The 21,713-nt window shown below is 43.6% G+C and overlaps 1 protein-coding gene across 8 annotated transcripts in view; it reads right to left on the minus strand.

Annotated features, from left to right (window-relative positions):
• The window catches only part of SUSD6 (sushi domain containing 6), a 100,515-nt gene that overhangs the window by 40,590 nt on the left and 38,212 nt on the right, over window positions 1-21,713 (minus strand). For 6 of the 8 annotated variants that reach the window (XM_037395097.1, XM_037395100.1, XM_037395101.1 and 3 more), the window contains 2 exons: window positions 7,794-7,980; window positions 3,251-3,280 (listed from right to left, as the gene is read on the minus strand). In XM_037395097.1, coding sequence (XP_037250994.1) covers window positions 3,251-3,280; window positions 7,794-7,914 — 151 coding nt within the window. In that variant the 5' untranslated portion in view covers window positions 7,915-7,980. Of the gene's footprint in view, window positions 1-74; window positions 309-3,250; window positions 3,281-7,793; window positions 7,981-21,713 lie in introns of those variants that run through there. The other 2 variants (XM_037395105.1, XM_037395106.1) reach the window with 2 other exon arrangements.

The raw sequence follows: 21,713 nt of genomic DNA on the forward strand, positions 1-21,713 counted from the left end.
CCTGTTCTGCTGCCGCCCTCCCTGTCCCCCTCTTCTCTTTCCTAGATTCTTACCCTCCCCTGATCCTCACTCACCTTCAATCCATTCTACCACCTTCCCACAAATCTCCATTCAATTCTAGTCCTTTTCTATGCCTGAAGTCTCCACGTAGCTTCATTTCCTTCAAAATACCCTAGTTCAACTTAAAACAGGAAAACCACCTGTTGTCTCAGCAGCTGACATCCCTGTTGGAAAAGAAGCAGAAGAAAATGCAAAGTTGCCCAAACAACAAAATCTGTAAGATCACAAGACAGTTTTATCCTCTTTCTGATGGATAGTTTTATGGGTGCCTAAGGATATGTCTGTCACAAAACTCGTTATACACCACGTTGGTCTTTTTCTCAGGACACAGCAAGTGTTCCTTCAAGCCAGAAAAGCAGCTGCAGCCCATGGTTTTCTAGTTATGACTCTGCACATCAGGCCTACCACGTTCTTCCCTGTCTGTGGGTTGAAAACTCAAGAGAACATCCATCAGAGGTGCTTATCTCACTCTACAGCAAAGCAGCTTTTTTCAAATCAGACATGCTTTTCCCTTTACTAATCAAGTAAAACGTATCTCTCAAAAGCAGCAGCAATGTTTCTTTCTCTTGAACAAGCAAGATTTTTTCCCTATTGAATTAAGATGACTAGCTAGACCTAAAATGCTGAGCCCACAGGATTTAAAGATTTGTTACTCTACTGTTCCAATTCTTTGGCTTTTGCTTCCCCTGAAATGCTTCTTACCACACCAAGTGGATAAATGCACTTTCCTTGCATTCCTGGCATTGGCCCTATAGAAAAGAAACACAGGAGGCCTCGCCATCCAGCACCAACCAGGCTACACAAGCAGTACAAGGTACACTAAGTACACAAGCAGTGAGGGAGCACCTCCACAACCTGAGATTAGGCAGTCTTCTCAGCACAGGAACTCCAAAAGTTCCCTGTCCCCTTTCCATGATAAAAGGGATCACCGTGCTAGGCTGGGGCACAAAGCTTATTTTATTCTTCAACAGGTTAGCAACAAGCTCCCTCTAGCCCAATCCACCTAGCACATCCTATAACTCATCAAGCAGCCCCATACCTAAGGGATTACTTCAAATCTCTTCAACAACATCTGGAAGCAAGCAATTCACTGGTCCTCCAGCTCCAGTACAACACTTTGCAGAAGCAGAGCCTCAGGGGGAATTCCTGCTTGCAGAGGAAGATGAACACTCCCCAGAGGTTTCAATTCATTAAAAGGAAAATGTTTTTTCAGATGCAGATCAGTGCACACAGATAAGCAGGTACAACCTCTTGAGACAATGCCACAATCCTGTCACTGGGTTCCAATTACTCTCACAGAGGTACAAGCATTTTTGAGCTTGCTGTTCAAGTGCCCTCAGTGCCCTACCTTCACTCTTGACTATCAGCAGCTTGTTACCAGCAGTGTTTCAGCAATCCTCATCTACACACAGATTGCTGGTTTTAACATAGGGCCTTGACAGATTCAACCACAAAAGCCAAAGACTCCACAGTCTACAGCCACCCACCTTGCCCTACCACTTGTTTCCCCCTTATCAGCCATGTAAGCATGCTGAGGACATACCTATTCCACAGCTTTACATACCACACACCAAATATTCCAGCAGTATTTGCAATAACAGCCCAGGCTGAAGTTTGCCAAAGCTCCAGAGAAAACTCACTTCTTGTTCTGCCATCCCCACTGCAGAATTAGCAATAGCTGGCAGCATGAACAGGAGGTGGTAACTGCTCGTGATGCTACAGGTTAAACATAAGAGCTGGAGAAGCAATGGCAGACATGGCTTGCACAGATGAAAAACATTCAACCTATCCTAAAAACATAATGCCTCAGCTGCAACAGTAACCACTTTAGGTCTCAAGAGGGACAGAAGTAGCAAAAGAATTGTCATATAGCATTAGGTGGTAGCAAGCAAACATTCTTCTGTCCCGCTGCGAGGACTTTCCCCATAAGACTAGGAACAAACCCAATCTCTTCCCAAATGATTGGCTGAAGTAGGTAAAGAGGAAAGACTCAGTGACAGAAGGAAGCTGTGTTAAAACAGACAAATCTGTGTCTTCAACCTCGCAGGCTGCAGTCATCAAGGGACACCAGGATGGCAATCAGTCAGAACCTGGACTGAAATTCTCAAGTAGAACAAACCATGTCATTCAGCACCCCTCCTGCTTCCCTCTACAATGAAGCTTCTAGCAGTTTCCATCTTTTTCATTCTAGCCCAAGAAGCTAAGGTGAGATGGACCAGACAACTCTAGAGTTACTTCCGAAAGCAGCTTATTTTCCTGCTAGCAACCATGGCCAAGAATTGAAAGCCCCTTAATGCTAGGGGTCTGTGATACTAGTCTTGCTAGGAGTACAATTCAGGCATTGGATAAAAATCTAGGATTCAGAGGATTCCACCAGCTTTCCCTCCTCCTGTCTCCCATTCTCTATAAAGACCAAAATTTAGTAGGCAGCAAAATTCCCCTCCCACATCTTTAAATACTTCGTTATGAATCCATTCCTGTCAGACACTGTTCCTGGGGGGTTTTCTTGTTTGGTTTGGTTTTGTTGTGGGTTTTGTTTTTTGTTTTTTTTTTTTTTTGAGAAGGGGAAATTCACACTAAACATCAAATTTCAGAGTTCAACAAATATTTACACAAAATTTTATGTATTTATAACAGATACAGAAGCCAAATATGCTTCCCAATTTCTCCCAAAGTTAAACACATCCATAACATGCATACAGGAAAGATTTTAGACTTCTTTTGAGCACAGGAAATGGAAAGCAAAAGTATCCAATGGAATACATCCAGAGTCATGCTCTGTGATGAGATGTTCACCTTTCTTGATTAAAGGAAACAAGGTTTTTTGCTTCAGCTCAATCTTCTCTGGCAGCCTCTCTAAACTCCCTCAAGCAGCATCTCTCTGCATTTTAATGAAGTATTTATTCTATTTGTTTTTTCTTGAGTAATTCAAAGTTAAATCCTATAGAAGGCACAAGGATCCCTTCAAGCACAGTGAAACACATGAAGTTCATCTCCCTCTCTCAAACTTAGGGCAGTCACCTTTCCCAAATATAAGGGACAAAAATGGAAATAGGGCATAGAGACAGATCTCAGCCTATCCAACACAACGGAAGTATAATGGAAATCCTAGCTCATTGCCACTTGTATTTAACTAGTAAAAGACCATACTCATTTCTCATAGTACAGCAACAAATATAACTCTACTCACATGCAGGTCCTTTGGATTTGCTGTGCCAACCTAGGACAGACAAAAGGAAAATTCAGGATTACTATTGTGCTGTCATGGTTTAACTCCGTAGGTAGCTAAACACCACACAGCTTTAATTCATCCTTCAACCATTAGAACTGGTTAAAATTAAAGATGATGTGTGCCTTCTTGAGATCCCTATTACTCCCTTTAAGCCAGCTACTTAAATAGTACTGCCTAGATCAGTGTAGTAATAGTGTGAATATTATTTGAACAGTCTAAACCTGGGCCCGTCTGCATCTGCTTCCTAGCCACCTTCGTGGCCTGGCCGTTAATCTGCAGCTCCTCACCATGCCCTTCTGTACCGCTCTGCTTTTACTAAGCTCTCCAAAGGGACTGGAAAGAGGAACTGCACCTGAAACTGTTACCCCTTCTCTCCATGGAGAACTATACACTTGACCCTGTAATTCCTCCAAACCCATGCTTACATGAAGCATGCAGGTTAGAATCAAGATCCTCTGTTCATGCATGACACCTCCCCACATTTCTGTCTGGCCATCCAGTGTTAAAAGTATGCTTGTTTTCATGGCCATTGAATTCATCCCTAGCTGCATAACCGCCTTCCTTTCAGCTGCATAGTCAGAGACAAAGGAAACCTCTGATTTGCACAGATTCCCAAAGAATAGGAACAAGTCTGAATCTGCTCAATGACTGGAGTGCGCTCTAACAAGCTGTTCTATGCAATGCAAACAAATACCAGCGGTATCCAAGAGCTTCTGTGCAGAATAACCTTGGCACTGAAAAGACCTTAGAACAGCAAGCAGCAGATTGGCTGCATTTGCGTCACAGACAACACAGAGGAATGAAGTTGTTTCAGTTTATTCAAGCTCAATTTATCACTTTAATGGCAAATCTAAAAATTAGCTAGCTTTCTAACACTTCACACATGATCAGTCAACAAAAATCAGACTGTCTAAATGTAAATGGCTTCACTGAGCCTGCATTATTATTAATTTTAAAAGATTAATATTTAAACTCTCTCTTTTAAGGGTATTAATATTTGCTCAATTCAGGATGTTTACTAACACCTTTGCTTGCATTTCCCAGGACCAGGTGATGCTATTATCAATAATGAAAGGCCCAACATCTATTTTGATAGGTTTCTGACAGAGCTGGTTATGAATCCAAGAGAGATTACACCATTTGGAACACAAATGATAGGAAGCTTTAAAAGTATTTTAGACACTACATGTTAAAATTTAATGAACAACTTATTCTGATCCACTGTCATCCTTCCAAAAATAGCCCAGCCAGCCAGGAGGACCATTGTGAATGAGGTACAAATACAAGGCCTTTGAGAGCTTGTGGGAATAACCTTAAGGGCCAGAGATGGGAGGAAGGGAAAAAAAAAAAACACACACCCACAGACCACCCAAAAACCACAGCAACAAGGAAAGAATGGAGATGCATTACCTGTAGAAGAGCAGACAAAATGGTTGTTATTGCTCCTCTCCAACACTTTAAAAATTCCCCATCTCTACCTACTAAGGACCCCTTCCTTCAGCTACATTCCAGATGAACCCTCAAAGAATTTAAGAGACAGCTGAAGAACTACACTTCCATATTTCAGGTCCTTGCTTTCCAAGTCTCCTTGCCTGCTCATTCCTTCATTACTTCCCCAACTAATCTTAGAGAACTCAGCAGATGGGGGGGAAAAAAGGTCTAACAGTGATAAAGCTCAAAAAATATTTCTGAACAGCACTGAAGTTTCCATAAATCCTCCTCTTCTGACACACCTTAACTGCTTGTCCATCACCAAATGCTGCATTTGTTCTGTGTTAAAATACGTGCAGCAGTTATTTTTACATTCACAGATATCTTCCCGTGAAAAAAGAGCAGTTTCCTCAAATTATGCAGTATGCTTAGTGACTAAGCAACTTATACTCACCTCGTGGCACTTCAGGATATTTGGATAGATTGCTTGAGACAAAGTGCTGAAGATTTTTCTTAAAAATCCATGCATAAATAAAATTAATACCAGAGGACAGACCCGATGCTTGCTGACTGGAAATGAGTCTGCCCTCTGCATTAACCATGTGGCAAAGAGAACACATTCCTGCCCAGAACATGAATATATCCCTTCAGCCTCTTGGAACTAAAGCAACAGAGTTTCTAAACAGCAAAATGAATGCAATACAATATACACTGTAAGGTTTTAAACACACGAATCACAAGCTCTGCTTTCTCACTCAGAGCTGAGCCAGCCACTCCATGTCTCACTCCACAGCCAGTCTCCATGCTTGTCTGTCTTTTTATGAGACCATTCTTCAGCTTTTGTAGCAATTGTGAGCATGTCACACTTGCCCTGCATTCAAGGTAACCATTACCACCAAGACATTTAATAACAACATCTTGGTTCACGTTCACATTGCTTTGCTCTGCCTGCTCTCAATAATCTTGCTACGTAAAGTAATAAAGTGAGAATGGTGGGGTGGTTGGGGGACAAAGATGAGGCAAAGAATTTTCCAAGCACCTTGCCAGTATTCTTTGTTTCTCCATCTGGCTCTCCACTTCTTGGCTGACTTGCTAATTAATGTTGCTCATGGCTGGCATGCTGCTGCAGGTGCAACTCTCCGGGCCCATGACGCATCACTGAGCACCACCATCCCTCCCAGCAATAGCAGTTGGGTTGCTACCTCCCAGTGTCAGAAAACCTGTACATGGAAGCACTCATCAGCAAGCCCCTCCCCTTCCCCAGGATTTCTCCCCCCTGCATGTCTTGCCCTCTGCTATGAACTTGGGCTCCCCTCCACATGCAGTTTTTCACTTCCCCTGCAGGAAATGGTTCATGCCCAGCCACTATAATCCTATTTAGCTGATGATCTGCCTTGATTAGTTTACCACAGCTGGTTCCAGGTCCTGAAGCAAAAGGAACACAGAAAGGGAAACAGTGCACAGCCACTCCTGGGTCTTCCGATATGCTTAACCAGTGCTTTTGGTAATATGACCGAATACCTCAAAAATGATACTAAAAGGGCTCGCTGGTATTGTCACTGCCTTTCCCTATCCAGCCGCCCCATGCAGCAAAAGGCAGTTGCATGCCGATGACAGACTCAGTTAAAGGTGCTGCAGTGTGTGGTGTGAGTTTCAGATGGGGATGGTGCACTCCAGCCCCAGGCTGGGAGGCATATCTGACAGGTCTACATCTGAAATGAGGCAGGGACATTATCACCAGTAACAGCAAGATTGGAAAACAAGGACAGACCAGACCCCAAAAGACCTTGTCCCTTTCCCACTCCCACTATCTGTTCCTGCCAATTTGTCACTCCCTCACGTGTCCCCGCACCCCTCATTAGCTACAAAGCCAAAATCAGGCCAGGAAGACATAAAAGTCCGGGATATCAGATTTCAGCAGCCTCTCCCTTCCAAATCGAAATCCCAGAAATAATAAAAGGAGATCAACTCCTCCTGCAGCAGTTTCCAGCACCAGCAGACTTTCCCATACAGGATCACCTTGGCTTTGAGTATAACTGGCAACTAACGTTTATTCTGCTCTACCACAGAGAGGCCAATTCAAGCTTCACTGATGCTGAGGAGCAGTGGTCATGAGGTTTTCAGTTGCCAGGTAATGACACATCAAGAAGTCAGGTTTTGTTTTCAAAGGCAAGCTGTTGTTCTACATTGGAACAGCTGCTGAAGTCAAACCTACAGGCTTTCTGGGGACTAAGCTTCTCCAAAGTTCTGTGCAAAGGCATACAAAGTTAGTCCTTCCATCCCATGCCACTTACGATGCGGCATATCTCTACAGACAAAGACTACATCATGGCTGATCTGAGAGAAAAGACAGGGTATACTGGGTAAACAAGCACATACTTCACGTCATGTATAGCCTTGTGAGCATCCAGCGTATCTTCTTCTTCCATTCATTTCTAAAAGGCAGATCCCTCTCACCTCTGTTGATATTTTACATATCATCCCATTGCAGTGTTATTTACATTATTCACAACACTTGCCCATCAGATAAACATCAAGAAGTTAGAAAGGGGAGAGGGAAAAACTCAAGCGGCAACCAGGATCCAAGAGGGGCACAATTAGCAGGTGCTGAGGTGTCAGAAGATAGCACACAAGGAAACGCTGAACAGATTTATCAGCTGTGCCAAGAGCTGAAGACAGCCTGATCTTCCAAAACTACTTCACATGAGCAGCTGCTACAGAGCATATAGATAACAGCATCCACATGAGAATCTCACTCAGTCAAAATGTAGTCCTTGCTCTTGAGACGGCCCAAGTGCCCCCCAACTGCAGTGAAAGAATGAAGATGGAGGGAAAAGAAGCTGGCAGAATCAAAACGACGGGGTAGAAGACAAGCACTTACTCACATGCAAGACTCATTCAGTTCAGACACTGCCCTCTGCTTAACCAGTAGAAATGGAATTTTTCCTGTGAGTACTGAAAGATGGGTCCAAATGCATCAACCATCACCAGCTTCCCCATAATAATACAAGACCACTTCCATACTTAAACATCTCCCCCTCCCTACAGCATATGCAAAGGTTTCACTTACCTGTGGCCTGTGCTTCCACGATAAAGGTACCAAAGATAACTAGCAGAAGAAATAACCCATGGCTAGTCAAGGCAAGAGATGATCCTGTGTTGCTCTTTGGTGCTACCATTCCATGGCACATCTTTTAACACCCAAGTTTCTTTTTAAAAAATTCCCGAAAGATCTGGCTGATCAGGAGCACCTCGATCTACAAAAACAAGACAAACAAAGAAACAGTGAGTATTGAGCAAAACGCCTACAACATCTGGGGAGGGGAGGAAAAGGGGAAATTCAGATACAGACAAGAGCAACATTTTGCATGTTCTAGTGTTTAGGAATCTTATCAAGTATTTACAGTTCACAAGGTAACAGGAGCAGAAAAGGCAATCTTTCACATAGGAAATACTAAGAGGAGCTGCAGTATAGAGAGACCACAACTTTTCAATCACCCTCTAATATTACAGGTGTGAGGACTGCCTAGCTTACAATTAATCTTAGCCTTTCCTTTCAAGACAACCCCAGAGGACACAGCATCTGGAGAACTTGTTTCAAAGTAACTTCAAGAAAACCAGCCTTCCTACACCCCCATCACCTTTCAGGTCTCCAAGACGCAGCAGACTGTACTAGACAGCCAGGATAAATAAATCATATGCCTCTTCAGCCACCTGGAGAGGCACAGCAAAGTTGACAGCCAGCCGGCAGGCAGGCAAACACACACTTATGAGGAGGAATGTAAAACAGCTTGCAAACCTCAGGTATAATGTTCTGACAGTACAGAGCGCAGCAATTAATTGCAGGATGTGACACTGCTCATACCTGAGGACTGAGGGATTCAGCCACAGCCTATCAGGCACCGTCACAGCAAAAACAGACTTGTACACAAACACACAAAGCGCAGTTGGGAAATCAAGAAAGCACAGAGTTAAACCCCTATTTTTAATGAAGGAAAAAGACCCAGCAGAATACACGTCCCACAAATCCAGTATGGTTTTAGCCTGCAAGACCTCCAGTGGTAACTTCGGCCCTGGATGAATAATGATGTCATTCATAACTCAAATGCTCATGAAAAAGTTAGGACTAAAAAAAATTAAATAAATAAATCTGTACGTACCAGTTATACAAAGGAGGAAGGAGAAAACTGGGTGAGTGGTGGACTAAAAATAACCTAAAAAACCCTACCACCATGCCCCAAAAAATCCAATCCAAAAAAAAAAAGCCAAACAAAAAACAAAAAACCCACACAGAGATATATTTCAACACTTCTATCATGCTATTCCTTACACAAACATCTAAAGCTCTCAGGGGGGGGAAAAAAAGGTGCAGAAATTAATGTTTTATTACACTTGACCACAGGAATACTTCTAATTTAGAGGGAAACTCCATTCAGTCACAGCTTCTTCAGCTAAACAGATATTCATACTGAAAGAGGATTTTTGGTTTTGGTCAAGTTTCCCACAAAAATTCAAAACTGCTGGGTAACTCTGAACAAATTTGAGAGGTGCAGAGGTGGGTATCATGCTCTTTCATACCCTGTGAGAACAGATGGGAGACCTCAGTTAGTACTCCTACCACCACTGAAGGCAGTATGACTCTCAGACCCTTAAGTGCAGCTGAGACGAAGTCAACACGCCAACACCAACCAGAGAAGCACATGACAAACTGCCACAACTCACATTTCCAATTACTCGGGCAAAAAAGAAGCTGCATTATGGAAGGGAATATGTAACTTTGTCATTAAACCTGGAAGTCATCCTAGAGAAAAGAGGGTTTGCTTAGTTACATGTCATTACTTTGCTCATGTTTACTTCACAAAAGGGCTATCTTTAAAATTTGAATCTTTCAAGTCAATTAGTGTCTACCAAAGAAGAATTCTTTGTCTGCATACACCCCCGCCTTGAAATGTCATTTCAAGATGACATTTAAACTGCCATGTGGCAAGTCTAGAGCTGATGCTACAATAAACTGTCTGCCCCTTTTGTTTCTCTCTTTATTTGGAGGGGGAGGGAAAGCAGTGAAGCTATCCCACTCCACACCTGTAGCACAGCTATACATTTCTCATGTCTTCCACAGACAAGGAGCCAATGCTTTGTTCACCAAACTCCTACCATGCAGAAAGGCAAAAGGATGTTGCCACTCACCTGCTAGAATCCCTTCAGCAACAACTAGATCATGGAATGAAAAATATACTCCTCTGAAGAAAGCCAAGCCAGCTAGTCTGTACATCTACCCCTTCCTCTCAAGTCCCATCTCCTGCACAGATTTTAAGTTCATACTCAACTGAAAGAGGCCAGCATCTGGACTATATTACAGGACAACAGCTGGCTGCTTTATTCTAAGAGTCACTGTTCTACAGCAAATTACAGCTCTGTCAAAGCAACTCACCCTCTTCAGGAAATGGCCCTTCTGATTAGGTCAAGATACGTCTGTCCTCCCCATTCCAATTTAATGAAGCCTCATTAGTATAAGAGACTCTGCAAGTCTTGCCAAGGTATCTTTCAAAGGCGGCCTTCCCTGCCCTTGGAACACTGCTTGCCAGGTGACAGAGCAGCAGCTAGAAGGAGAGGTAGGGAAGAGGGCATGCAATTACCACAGAATTTGCTGAGCAGCCTGAGGCATGCTACCTTGCCCCAGAGGTGATTCCTTCTCCCAAAGACTGCACATGGAAGCCAGCAGTCCAATTCTGGTCGCTGGACAAACAAGTTAGAAGATGTTGTTTTAGGTATCTCTAAGGGAAATAAAGTATCACTTATTTCAATTCACTAATAGATTGCTCCAAAGCACTGCACTGTTTCTCTCCTTTCCCCTGAAGTCATGCACGGTTTCCCCATCTCTTTTCAGCTGCCAAATCACTTGAGTCCCAGGTTATCAGGGATCCTGCCTGTCAGAGGCACAGGGCTGCCCCACAAGAAATGCTGTAAATTGCTGCTGCTACGCCTACAGTAACATCTCGCTAAGATGACTTAGTTCAGTGTGGGATCTGAAGACGACACAAAACGCAGCAGACACCATTTAGTGGGAGATAGCATAGATAAAACCCCTTAGAATTGTTAGGAGACAATGGACACAGGTACCGCCTGCAAGGATCCTCCCTTGGCCTTCAGCCAAGTTAAAAAACTTATTCCCAGCCTTGATTTTTCCTTGGCAAAATTAGAAGATGAAAGAGATTCTGGCTAGATAAGAAAGTATCCTTTCTTCCCAGAGGGGAGATGGTGGTTAGGAAGCTATTTAGACACACATTCAAGTCTGAAAGTTGACTGTTGTTTTAGCACATTCCTCATACCTAAAGCTCAGGGGGAAGCAGCTTTCATAATTTCTGGAGATGGAGGCCTGAGGAGTTAACTGGAGTGCATTGTAGAGCACACATTTGTCAGAGACATACTCTCAGGGAGATAGCTTAACTCATGGGTTCACGTGAATCAAAGCAATTCCCCGTTTACACACAGCATAAAGGAACGGGCTAGTTTCTGTAATGGGTTCTAGAAACAATGAAAAAGCCGACAGTAGGATGAGTATATGGAACAAGGACAATTCAAACCCATTTCACATGCCACAGCCTAGGCTGAAGGGTTATGGGTGGATTAAGTTTAAACAGAGATGTTTTCAAAGATAATATTTAGTATAGCCAGCAGTTTGCATAAATACAGTAAGGAGAGGAGAAGAGTTTCTTCTCTGTTAACAGTACGTCAGTCAATACAGATTTTTTTTTTTTTGCTTTTTTTCTAATGTGCACTTTGAAAAAGACCTACTAAATATGGGCAAGAAAAACTGTCCTCTATGGCCACAAAGTCAATGGCCACACACCCTCTCAGGGAATGCTATGAACAAGGGAAAAAATACTGATCGCTCCTAGGTTACAGCCATCCCTGGCTGGCTCTTTTCTTGAAGTCTTGTCATCAAACAACCTTCCTAGTGATGCTCCAGCATTAATTCCCTTGGCTGCAGGGCCAGCCCTGCTTGCACAACAAGCAGTAGTTTGCATCTATAAACTCCCTGAAGCAGACAACAGCTTCCACTGAAACCATACAGCCCAGCCTTCCTCCTTGCTCTTAAACCACAAGCAGCCACTTCCAAAGATGGCACACTCACATGATGGCAGGAGCTTTCTCTAAGCTAAGCTGTTTGGGGACCTCTGCCAATTATCTTCTAGACCTTCAGAAGCTGTCAACTCACACCCCTTGATCCAAGATTCTTTCTTAAGCATGCATACATTTTCCCAGGATTATGACTAATTTTCTGGTTCCCCGCCCCCCCCCCCCCGGGTATGTTGTCACAGCATGACTCCTAGGTCACCATGCAAAAGCCTTCTTTGGAAGATCATATGCTCAGGACATGAAAGAGAACCAGATTCGAGTAGTTCTAGTGCACCAAGGGCATGGGATGTCAGAAGGACAGATGCAACAGTCTGAGGCTCTGCAGTTGCTCAAGATGCCTGGCACAGCTGTGTCCTGTGTCACTGTTGCTGGAAAACAGGTCTTCAACCTAGATTCTTCACAGTTTGTTTAGGGAAGTGTTCAGTACGTTTGGAATGCTACTGGCCTGCTTTTAAATGCCACACTTGAAACTTTCCAAAAGAAAATTAGTTACCCTCATGCACATCAGAACTCTGTTTTATCCACAGTTTCCCTCTCACAAAATATTACTTAGAAATTGTTTGCTCTTTCGAATGCACACAGCAGATCTTGGCAGCAGGATGAGTGCTGGGTAGGCAGAGCATACCTTTTGAAAGGCTAAGCACAAGGATTGTTCTTGCCTTGTGGTCACACTGCAGGTGGAACCTAATGGGAGCAGTGTGGTTCAGAGGATTTAACCTTCACCCTTGGTTGCTGGTTTTGTTATGTCCTTGTTTTGCCTGCTTTCAACAAGCAGTCAAGTGTTACAACAAAAAAAGTCATCCTCTTGGCTGCTTAATAAGAAAAGTTAGAGAAAACTCAAGTTCAAGTGCCAGCAGAGAAACCCCTAATTCTACTACTTTCTGTAACTAAACCAGCTTAATTGAAAGCTCTTAGAAACAGAATCACATTTGTAACATTCTGGGATAACTTCACAGTTCAATTAAAACAGTCAAAAAGAAAAAAACCAAAGCATTCAAAGTTACCTGCAGGCAGTTTAGAAAAATCTTAATCATTTGACCTTTCAACACAGCCAACTCTCAATTATCCAGGATAATAGGAAAAGGTGGAAGAGGAAGAGAGAAAATAAGAAAAACCAAACCACCCATGTAACATCCCACACCCATTCTCACACACACACACCACCCACCCCCCCCAAGTAACCAGATGATTTAGAACATGTGTGTTTGGTAGCTCCATTTTACACCTTCACCTTTGGATTACAAAAAGGCAGGTTTCTGAATAGCACAGGCACAGCATAAAGCAGGGGGCTGAACTGCACACATCCCCTGCTACAGAGAGGAATCGATAGGGCAGACAGCTGTGCATTCCAGACACTAGAATCAGCACAAATGCTCCTGCAAACCAAGACCTGACTGTAACCTGTAGTGGGACCTGGATCATTGGGTTTCCTTCTTCATTCCCTAATTATGCCACAGAGTTTGGCCTATGACCTGCAAATGCACATAGATACCTTGGTTTAGTTGTCACTTCCTCTCTCACGAAGGTTTCTAAAACACCAGCAGAATTGTTGGTGATGCAGAACTCCCATTTTCAAGAGGTAACATTAGAGTTTGCTCAGAAAGAAGCTTACTGGACAGGCTAAATTCTGAAATTCCATTTTGATCTCTTATAAATGGTAAGTGCCTAACTCTCCACAGGTCACCAAGAGATGCTTTAAAGCCAGGAAATTGGCTTTTTCACTGCTGATTAACCAGTTCCTTGCAACCAGGAAAAATCACACCAACATTCCTACCCCAAGTGAATAAACCTACAAGATTCACCAATTTGCATAGCTTATTCCCCACCCTCCTCCTCTCTATCCTTCCTATCACAGTTCAAGTCCTGTTTGCACCTAGATCATGCTTTTACACCCCTCCCTTGCTTGTCTCCTTATCTCACTTGATGCTCCTCAAGAAGTCATCCTGAGGTTAGCCGAGCATATTCTTCTGTGGGCTAAAGGGAGGGACCACTTCCTTCCTCCAACTACTTCCCTTCCATGATAGCAGCTGGTTACAAAGCCTTTGTATGAGAGTTTCTTCCCTGCTGCAACCCACAGAGAAGTGCGCAGCAGGCTCAAAGATACTCTCAGTGGACCAAACAAGCTGCAACTCCAGCAGTCCCCTGAGAAGGCAGGAACAAGGAAGGAACAGACTTTTCAAGCTATGCAAAGAAGAGGTGTAAGGTTGCCAAGGGGGAAAAGGGGTGGTATTCAGTACCCTTCACTGTCTATTGCAGTTTTTGTAATTGTTGATTAACGCCAAATGCTTTACCATTCCTAAGCCCAGTGCGAGGCACAGGGCAATTGTTAGGCATAACAAGGACCCCACCACACTGCTACTGCTCAGGACACCATGCTTGCCAAGTTTGTCTGCTCCCAGTTACCCAGCCAGTGAAAATGAACAAGAGGCTCCGAGCCTCTTTAAGAAATATTTGTGCACATCTAAGCGGCACCAGAAAGAAGATTAAAACCTCAGATCCCAACCCCTGACCCCCAACAGTGTTCTATGCAGTATCTCCCTGAGAACCACAAGGCCTATGTGGGCGTTTTGAAGACATTTTGTGTGAAAGATGAATTCATTTGATGCAAGTCAGCCAAGTGAGGACCTCCTGGACCCCTCAGGGAAAATCAGAGGAAGCATATTTTCACTGCACACTTTGGAAGTCCATTGCCACACTATCATCATAGTTCACAGATTTGTATCTCCTACAGACTCAAGTGCCATCCTTTTGCATGGTATATTAAAGATTCAAGAACCAACTAATGAGCCACACTGGTCTTCTAAATAAATCTGTGCACTGCAGCTGTAAACTCCATCTTCCCAAGAACACATTGGAGTAGGCTTCCAAAAATGCACTTCAGGACTGTGTCAAGACACCCAGCTGCAGAAGACAAATAGTTAGCAAGGTCCTCTGACAGATCAACATATAGAAGCATTGTTTCACATCATAGTCTTTAAGCCATAGAATGTTTTCTGTTCCATGGACTTGTTTTCCCATCCTGTGACTCTCATACTTTCAGAAACAGCATCAGAATCAAATTGTTAGAAACAGCCTCAGTCCTGTGAAGATTCTTCCCCATTTCCACATACTGTGGTTGTCATGCCAGACCTAACAGTCACAGAAGATTTGAATTTTATGACCCAAAAAACCCACCCAATTTTCCTTGCCTTGGTAAGTCCATGAGAAAGCCATGAGGAGCCATCATTGGCTCCCAAGATTTTAAGATGTTTCCTTGAAAGTCACAGAATTTCACCGGAAACTTTTTCTGTTTTACTTGAGAAGAGACAGGTAAGAGATGAAAATCCAATTGTCCTTCCAAATCAGGAAAGAGAAGCGAGTTATGGACAGGCTGTGAACTTCCAGGCACCACTAGGAAGAAAAAGCAGAGCTGTGGAGGGGCAGGGAGGAGAGTTAAAACAGGCTAACACACAGAACTCCAATGCATGGCAGATTTCTGTGCTATTACAAAAATGCTTATAGCAATGGGGTCATGTCAGTAAATGAAGAGAAACCAGTTAATAACTAAGTGCTGGATCTGCTTTAAAGGATTTTCTCTCCTCTTTTTTTTTTAACGCATACTGACATCTGCACAATCTGTGGAGGAAAGACTGAGGGATAGCGGAGAATACATCTCATGCAATCTTTCCCAGTTTTGGTTTGGGTTTTGGGGGTTTTTTTAAATGTCTTTATTTGGAAAAGTATTCCCTTTGGAAACTATTGTTTCAGCATTTTCCCCCTGCCGCACTGCATCAGAGAGACTAGGTTTCATACTTTCAGCTTTAATCAGTACAACAGCACATTTACAGAGGACCGTATGCACAAAATGTTCCAGAACGCTTTCCAAAAATAATAAGTCCTAAAAAAGAAAACTCACAGTAAACTGAAATGGCTTCAGGGAAGGAGAATAAAGAAAAACTGTGCAAAGGCTGAACCTCTTGAAACCACACACAAGCCTGAAACGTTACTTTCAGTAAGAAGAGGGTTTTTGCAGCAGCGCTGGCTTGGTAAGGTCACTCGTACATCCAGGATGCTTTTCTCATTTATGCAGTTGTGTTCATGTGTTTCAGGGAATGCATCGTTAAGGCTTATTTTGTAATCCATCACTACTACAAAGTCCTTACAAAGTCCTTCTCTCCACCCTTACCACTTGTGCTTTCATTTCAACTGATGTGGCTAAAAGCATTGGCCTGCTATACACACAGCTGTAACACCACCAGGCAGCACAGCTGTTTGAAGAGGACATCCATTTGGGAAATCTTTTTCCTATCAAATCCCTCTCTATATATAAACTTCAGTGAAGCAGTCTGACATTTAAATAAGGAACTATACGAGAATATGGAGGCACGCTTACATTTATTCCTAAAAGCACAACTGCAAGACAACTCAAGTTTAGAATGATCAAGTTTCTCAGATTGGAGAATATCCACTCACCCACTTCCAAGGAATGATAACTGCCATGCAGCACTTATTATTTGTATCACAGTTTATACAGGAAATTCTCTGCAACAGACATTTTGCAATATTAGAACTTCCAGGCTAACAAATCCTTGATGTTTGAATGTCTGTCAGCACAAAGGTCTTTTCAAAAATGAAAACACACACACACAAACTCTGAGAAATAAGACTGCCCCTTAAGTCCTCTGAGAACTCCATCTTCCAACAACCTAGTATAACTGACCAAACTGAGAAAGTTGAAAAGCACACTTTCAAATTCTGGTTCTAAGACTGCATTTGGGATTTGAACACAGCAGAGAACAGCTTCAACAAATCTCAATAAGAGGGGCAAAAAAATAAAAGCAGGCCTTCAAAAGTTCTTAGTACCATGGCTCAGTTTTATATCCACTATTTCCCTTTTTTAGTAGCAAAGTCATTAGATATTTCCTGTTGCTTTTCCTATTTAGGATGCACTGTGCTAACATCACAGATGCACATGTATTGCCACAAATGCTCCCTGTGGCAGAGACTGATCACAGTGGCATGGGGCACATTTCACTCCACAGACCCCAGCCATACCACTTTTGCCTGTGTACAACACAAAAAGGAAAACTCAAATTTTGAATCACAATCCAACCCCCCTGCAACTAAAACTGTATGAGGAGCACACTGCCTGCACTCAGACCCACCCCCATAAGGCCACGGTTGAGGACAGCTGCAGAAGGTGGCCCAGGCAGGGTCCCCAGCTGAGCACCCTCACCAGCAGCGGGCACACCAGCATCCACCCTGATACTCAGCCTGAGGCTTTCACTCTAGGCAAGGTGCCATAAATTAATCTCAAAAGTCAGTGCTCAAGGGCTGAGAGAAGAGGGGGTGGGAAACAAGAGTCCGACCAGCTTCCTTTCTTTTAAATCACTCTCACAATTACCAGCTCACAGAGAACACACATCACCACACAAAAAAAACCCCACAGTCTTTTCTCTGCAAGTTGCTTCCCTCAACAGGCTATGCTTAATTTGATTTTCTAACAAGGGATGAGTTGTAATTACCTTCCGATTTGAGCAGCACAGGCTAGGAGCACCATGCCAGAGAGATACTGCAAGAAGGATGACTGCTCATTGCAGGTAACGAGGGGACATATGCACACACCATGAGAAGGCCAAGCACTCCCAGGAATCCCCAAGACAGGTCCCTTCTAATAATGTGCCAAACCATCTTCCTGAGGCCTACAACCACCATTCAAAGGTTGCGCATTATAGACTTCCACCATAAAATACATGCCAGAACAAAGAGTAGAAAAGTATGCGTCCTCAGAATAAAACTTGTTATAAATAAAACCTGTAAGTTGCATCTCCGTAGCAGGTCAATTTGAAGCTTCAACTTCTCCCCTCACTTGACTCAGTGACATTTAGACTTTACGAAGTATGGCTATTAGTGAAAAAAAAAAAATTAAAAAATTCATATGGACACCTTTTACCATAACTAGGACAGCCCAGAGGTGGGACCCTGGATGCTCTGACCTACAGCAGGAGGGCAAGCACACCCACAGCCTCCTAGATCCATCCCTCAGCACCGATACTGCCAAGTATCACAGGGATCGTGCCACTCCTTAGCTCCCTGAGGAAGGGACTCTGCCTAGCCACTACAAACTCAGTGAAAATGTTAAGCAGAGGGTCTTGAGGCAGCCGAAGAGCAATGCCTGATAGTAACTGTTCATTCAGCAGCTCTCAGCACCTTCTTTATATAGCAGCAATGGTTCCTCAGCTGTTACAGACCTGTAGTCTCATCTGCCCCTCATACACCAGTGCTGCCCCTTTGCAGAGCCATCTGGGGTTGGGGACTGTCCCTCCACCACCTCAGCAATTACAGGCTTGCACCACTCCTTTGGCTGAAGGATGCCTCCTTGCTCCTAGTGACTAGACAACACCATGCTGCTGTTCTCACACCCCCTTCACAGCTAACTGTCCCCTCCACAATGCTGATGCAACTTGCAGGAGCTTGTTGGGGAAACTAGGTCCTCGTACCAGCACAGCTCTGGTACCAGTGGAAGCAGCAGCAGAGAAAAGGCAAGAAACTCCCACCTCAACTTGTCTGCCAAAACTGTAGTGTGTGGAACCACTGCCTTAAGCAAGCAGCCTGTACAACATGCCAGGCCAAGTAGTTGCACAGGCTTCTTGCTCCTAAAACCAGCTCCATTTTCAATCCACATTGAAGTGTGGCAGAAATAATTTACTATGCATAAAGATGCCCTAGATCTAAATCCTCCCCCTAAACCAGGGCTCCAAGCACCCTGGTTTCCATGTAGATTAAAAGCCAGAAAGCTGTGTGACAGTGCTCTATGATAGCCAAAGGCAACACAGGCTTGCCTACTTAGAGAAAGTCAAAAGAAATTGACACCAAAAGAGGGGGAAAAGTTGTACAAGGCAGGACAGCAAGAGTCAGCAACTTGCTCTGGCAGTAAATCTTAAAAGGCTACAAAGTGCTGCTGCATACAGGCAAGAATCTCACACATGCCGATCCTAGGTCAGGAGATACACCCAGAAATTAGAGGATGCTAGTCATTTAACCTGCCTCACGCCTTGGCTTTTTCACTGGACCACCCAGGACTGCAAAAGTACAGCTAGGCTTTGTCCAGTCTGCCTCAAAACTCTAGGGAAAACCTCACCAAAGATCAGAAGCCCTCCTGATGCTCACATGCAAAGACAAACCCCAGATAAAGCCTCAGGCAATGCCTCTTTACCACCAGGACCAGAAGTCAGTGTGAAGCATCCTGTCAGTGACCTGGGCAGTTGCCTCCCTGAAAGCAACACATACTGCCTGCTGTCCCCAGCCAAGCACACTACTCTCTGGTGCTGCCTCCCTCCCAGCTCTAGTCATATTCCTCCACCCCAAATGCGCCAGCTACCAGGCAAGCATCCGTGACATACAAGCAGGAAGAGGGAGAGAGTATAGTCTTCAAGGAATTTCTGCATTGCTACTTCTCCAGCACACTTATATTCAAATGTCAACAGGCTGGGCACATGAGCATAAGGAACACCACACATGCCCCAGACACCTCTTCCCCAGAGTCCTCTTGCACACACAGAGCTGAGCAGTGGAAGATCCTTCCCAATCCCCCTAAAAAGGGCCTTTTAGAGCAGGCACATTTAACTTTTCACTATCTGCAGGGTAGGGAGCAACTCTTGTCAAGCCACTAGCAGCTAAGTGAATATTACACCCACCTGGGAAACAAGTCACTGCTTTGCTTGGGGTTTTGATGCATCTCCAAGCATCCTGTGTGAACATCCCCAAGCCATCAAACTATTTGTCAAGAAAAAAAAAAACCCCAAACATTCTAGCACAGAATTCCCAGTGACCTCTACTCAGCCTTGCAGGAGAAGCGCAGCAACTCCAGCTTCATCTGCCTTTAAAAGGAAGACTGGTATTTCCACCCCCCAACAGTTTGCAAATAAATATGAAAGGTCCTGCCACAGCCAGTAATCCTCAAGCAATTTCCTGTCTCTGGAGACAAGGTTCCCTCAGAGTGAATTGATTAAATAAAGGTTATTAGAATTAGTATAAAGTAAGCTAGTTTAAAGTCAGACTCTTCATGTTTTTACCTGTAACATACTGCTCTAAGCAGCAGCACAAAGACATCTGCTACAAGAGCTTACAGGATAGCAAAATTAATACGCAAAACCCACCAAACTGCAAGAGGAAGATTTAAAATTACTTTCAGCAGCAGAGGATTTTCATGTTCTTTTAATCTATTTTCAAGTGAGTTCCTCAAAGAGAATTCTCCCAATCCCTATGTAACTGTACTCTTAAGATTAAATTTGTTTTCCCCATTTTGTCAATCTGACATGCAATTTAGTCTTTTGAGAGTCAGCAGTTGTCCTCACCAAAGCTGTTCTTTTGCCTTCGCAGTCTAAGACTTTGCTGCAAAACAACAGGCTAAATCCTTTCACTCCATCTTCCAGTGTTACTAATTTCCTCCAAGACCAAACATTTTAAATAAAAACCATACGGAGACACAAGCGTTAGATCCTACAAATGTTATGTGTGTGCAGAGGGATGCAAATAGCCTGACACCAGTATCAGAAACTTACTCGGCAGTTCTCTGGCATCTCTTGAACAGACAATAGGAAGTAGTAATACTAAAGAAACAACACAGAAGCAACAGTTTAAAAGACAGACAGCAACCATTAATTTAAGGCATGGCTTACAAATAAGAAAACCTGTATCTTGCAGAAAGGTCTAAATATCAACAGACCGGCAACTGTCTCATATGCACAGGTTAACTGAACTTTTAATTCTTAGCCACAAGGTAAAAAAAAAAATACATTATGCCAAGTTTTCAGAAAAGTTCCCTGCACAGAAAATGACAAAGAATAGTTAAACTACTCACTTCTCTTTGCTAAATGCACAGAGAAACAACTGTTGGAAAAAACCTCCCAACATATGTAATCTGTAGCTCCACCTATGAAGTTCAGGGCAAGATTACAGTGTGAATGTCACATACAGCAGCAGCATCCAGAGTCAGTGGCCTGTCATTTGCAACTGTCAAGGCTTCCATCAGCATTTTTTAAAAGGCCACTCACAAGCTTCATTTTGTGAAAAGGCTAGACTCTACCTGCTTTTATACACATTCTAGCTCACCCAAGACTGCTTTTCCGGGTGAGCTGAACATGACATTTAACAGATTTAAGTAACAGTTGGATCTGGATAACAAACTATCTTCTTTGCCTCCCTTGGACTTCACAATCTACTCTCCTCATGAAGCAGAATCACTGATTCACATGCAGAGGGAAGTGGGGGAGGGCAAAGAGAAGCCCACATTGTGGAAAATAAATGGCTCCATTAAGGCTCCACAGGATGCTGTAAGACATTTTGAGGAAACCACCCTCCTTACAGCATACTACAGTGCACAACAGCTGAGAAGCCATTTCTCCAACACCCACATCCCCTTCCCAGCCTCTAGCAACAGCCCCACAGACTCCACCTCCCCCTCCAGCCTCCCCACCACCTCCAAAACACGCTCCTCAGAGGCCTTGAGTATAGCTGCTGGGAATCACTGCAAAGGCTGTTTCACACCACCACTGCAAATGGAATGAAGTCCCAGTGAAAGCTATTGTTTGGACCTTTCTACAAGTAGGATCACCTGCTGGTGAGGACAGAACCCAACAACTTACTTCTGAGAGACCAAAGTTAAGTTTCATCTCCTCTGCCAAGCACTGCCACACTTTATTTACAAAGGCACTGATAGTCTTCACAAGTTCCTTGTGAACAAACCAAATCTGAAGCAGCCAACTGTATTTAGTCTACATTTGCTATGAAACACGTCTAATGGGGCAGGAGTTTCAATTCTTTGAAGTAGCCTTCCCATTCAGAAATCTTTGCTTCTGATCAAAGCTGC

This window comes from Falco rusticolus, chromosome 7 (genome assembly GCF_015220075.1).
Source record: "Falco rusticolus isolate bFalRus1 chromosome 7, bFalRus1.pri, whole genome shotgun sequence".
In the NCBI taxonomy this organism is placed as follows: domain Eukaryota; kingdom Metazoa; phylum Chordata; class Aves; order Falconiformes; family Falconidae; genus Falco; species Falco rusticolus.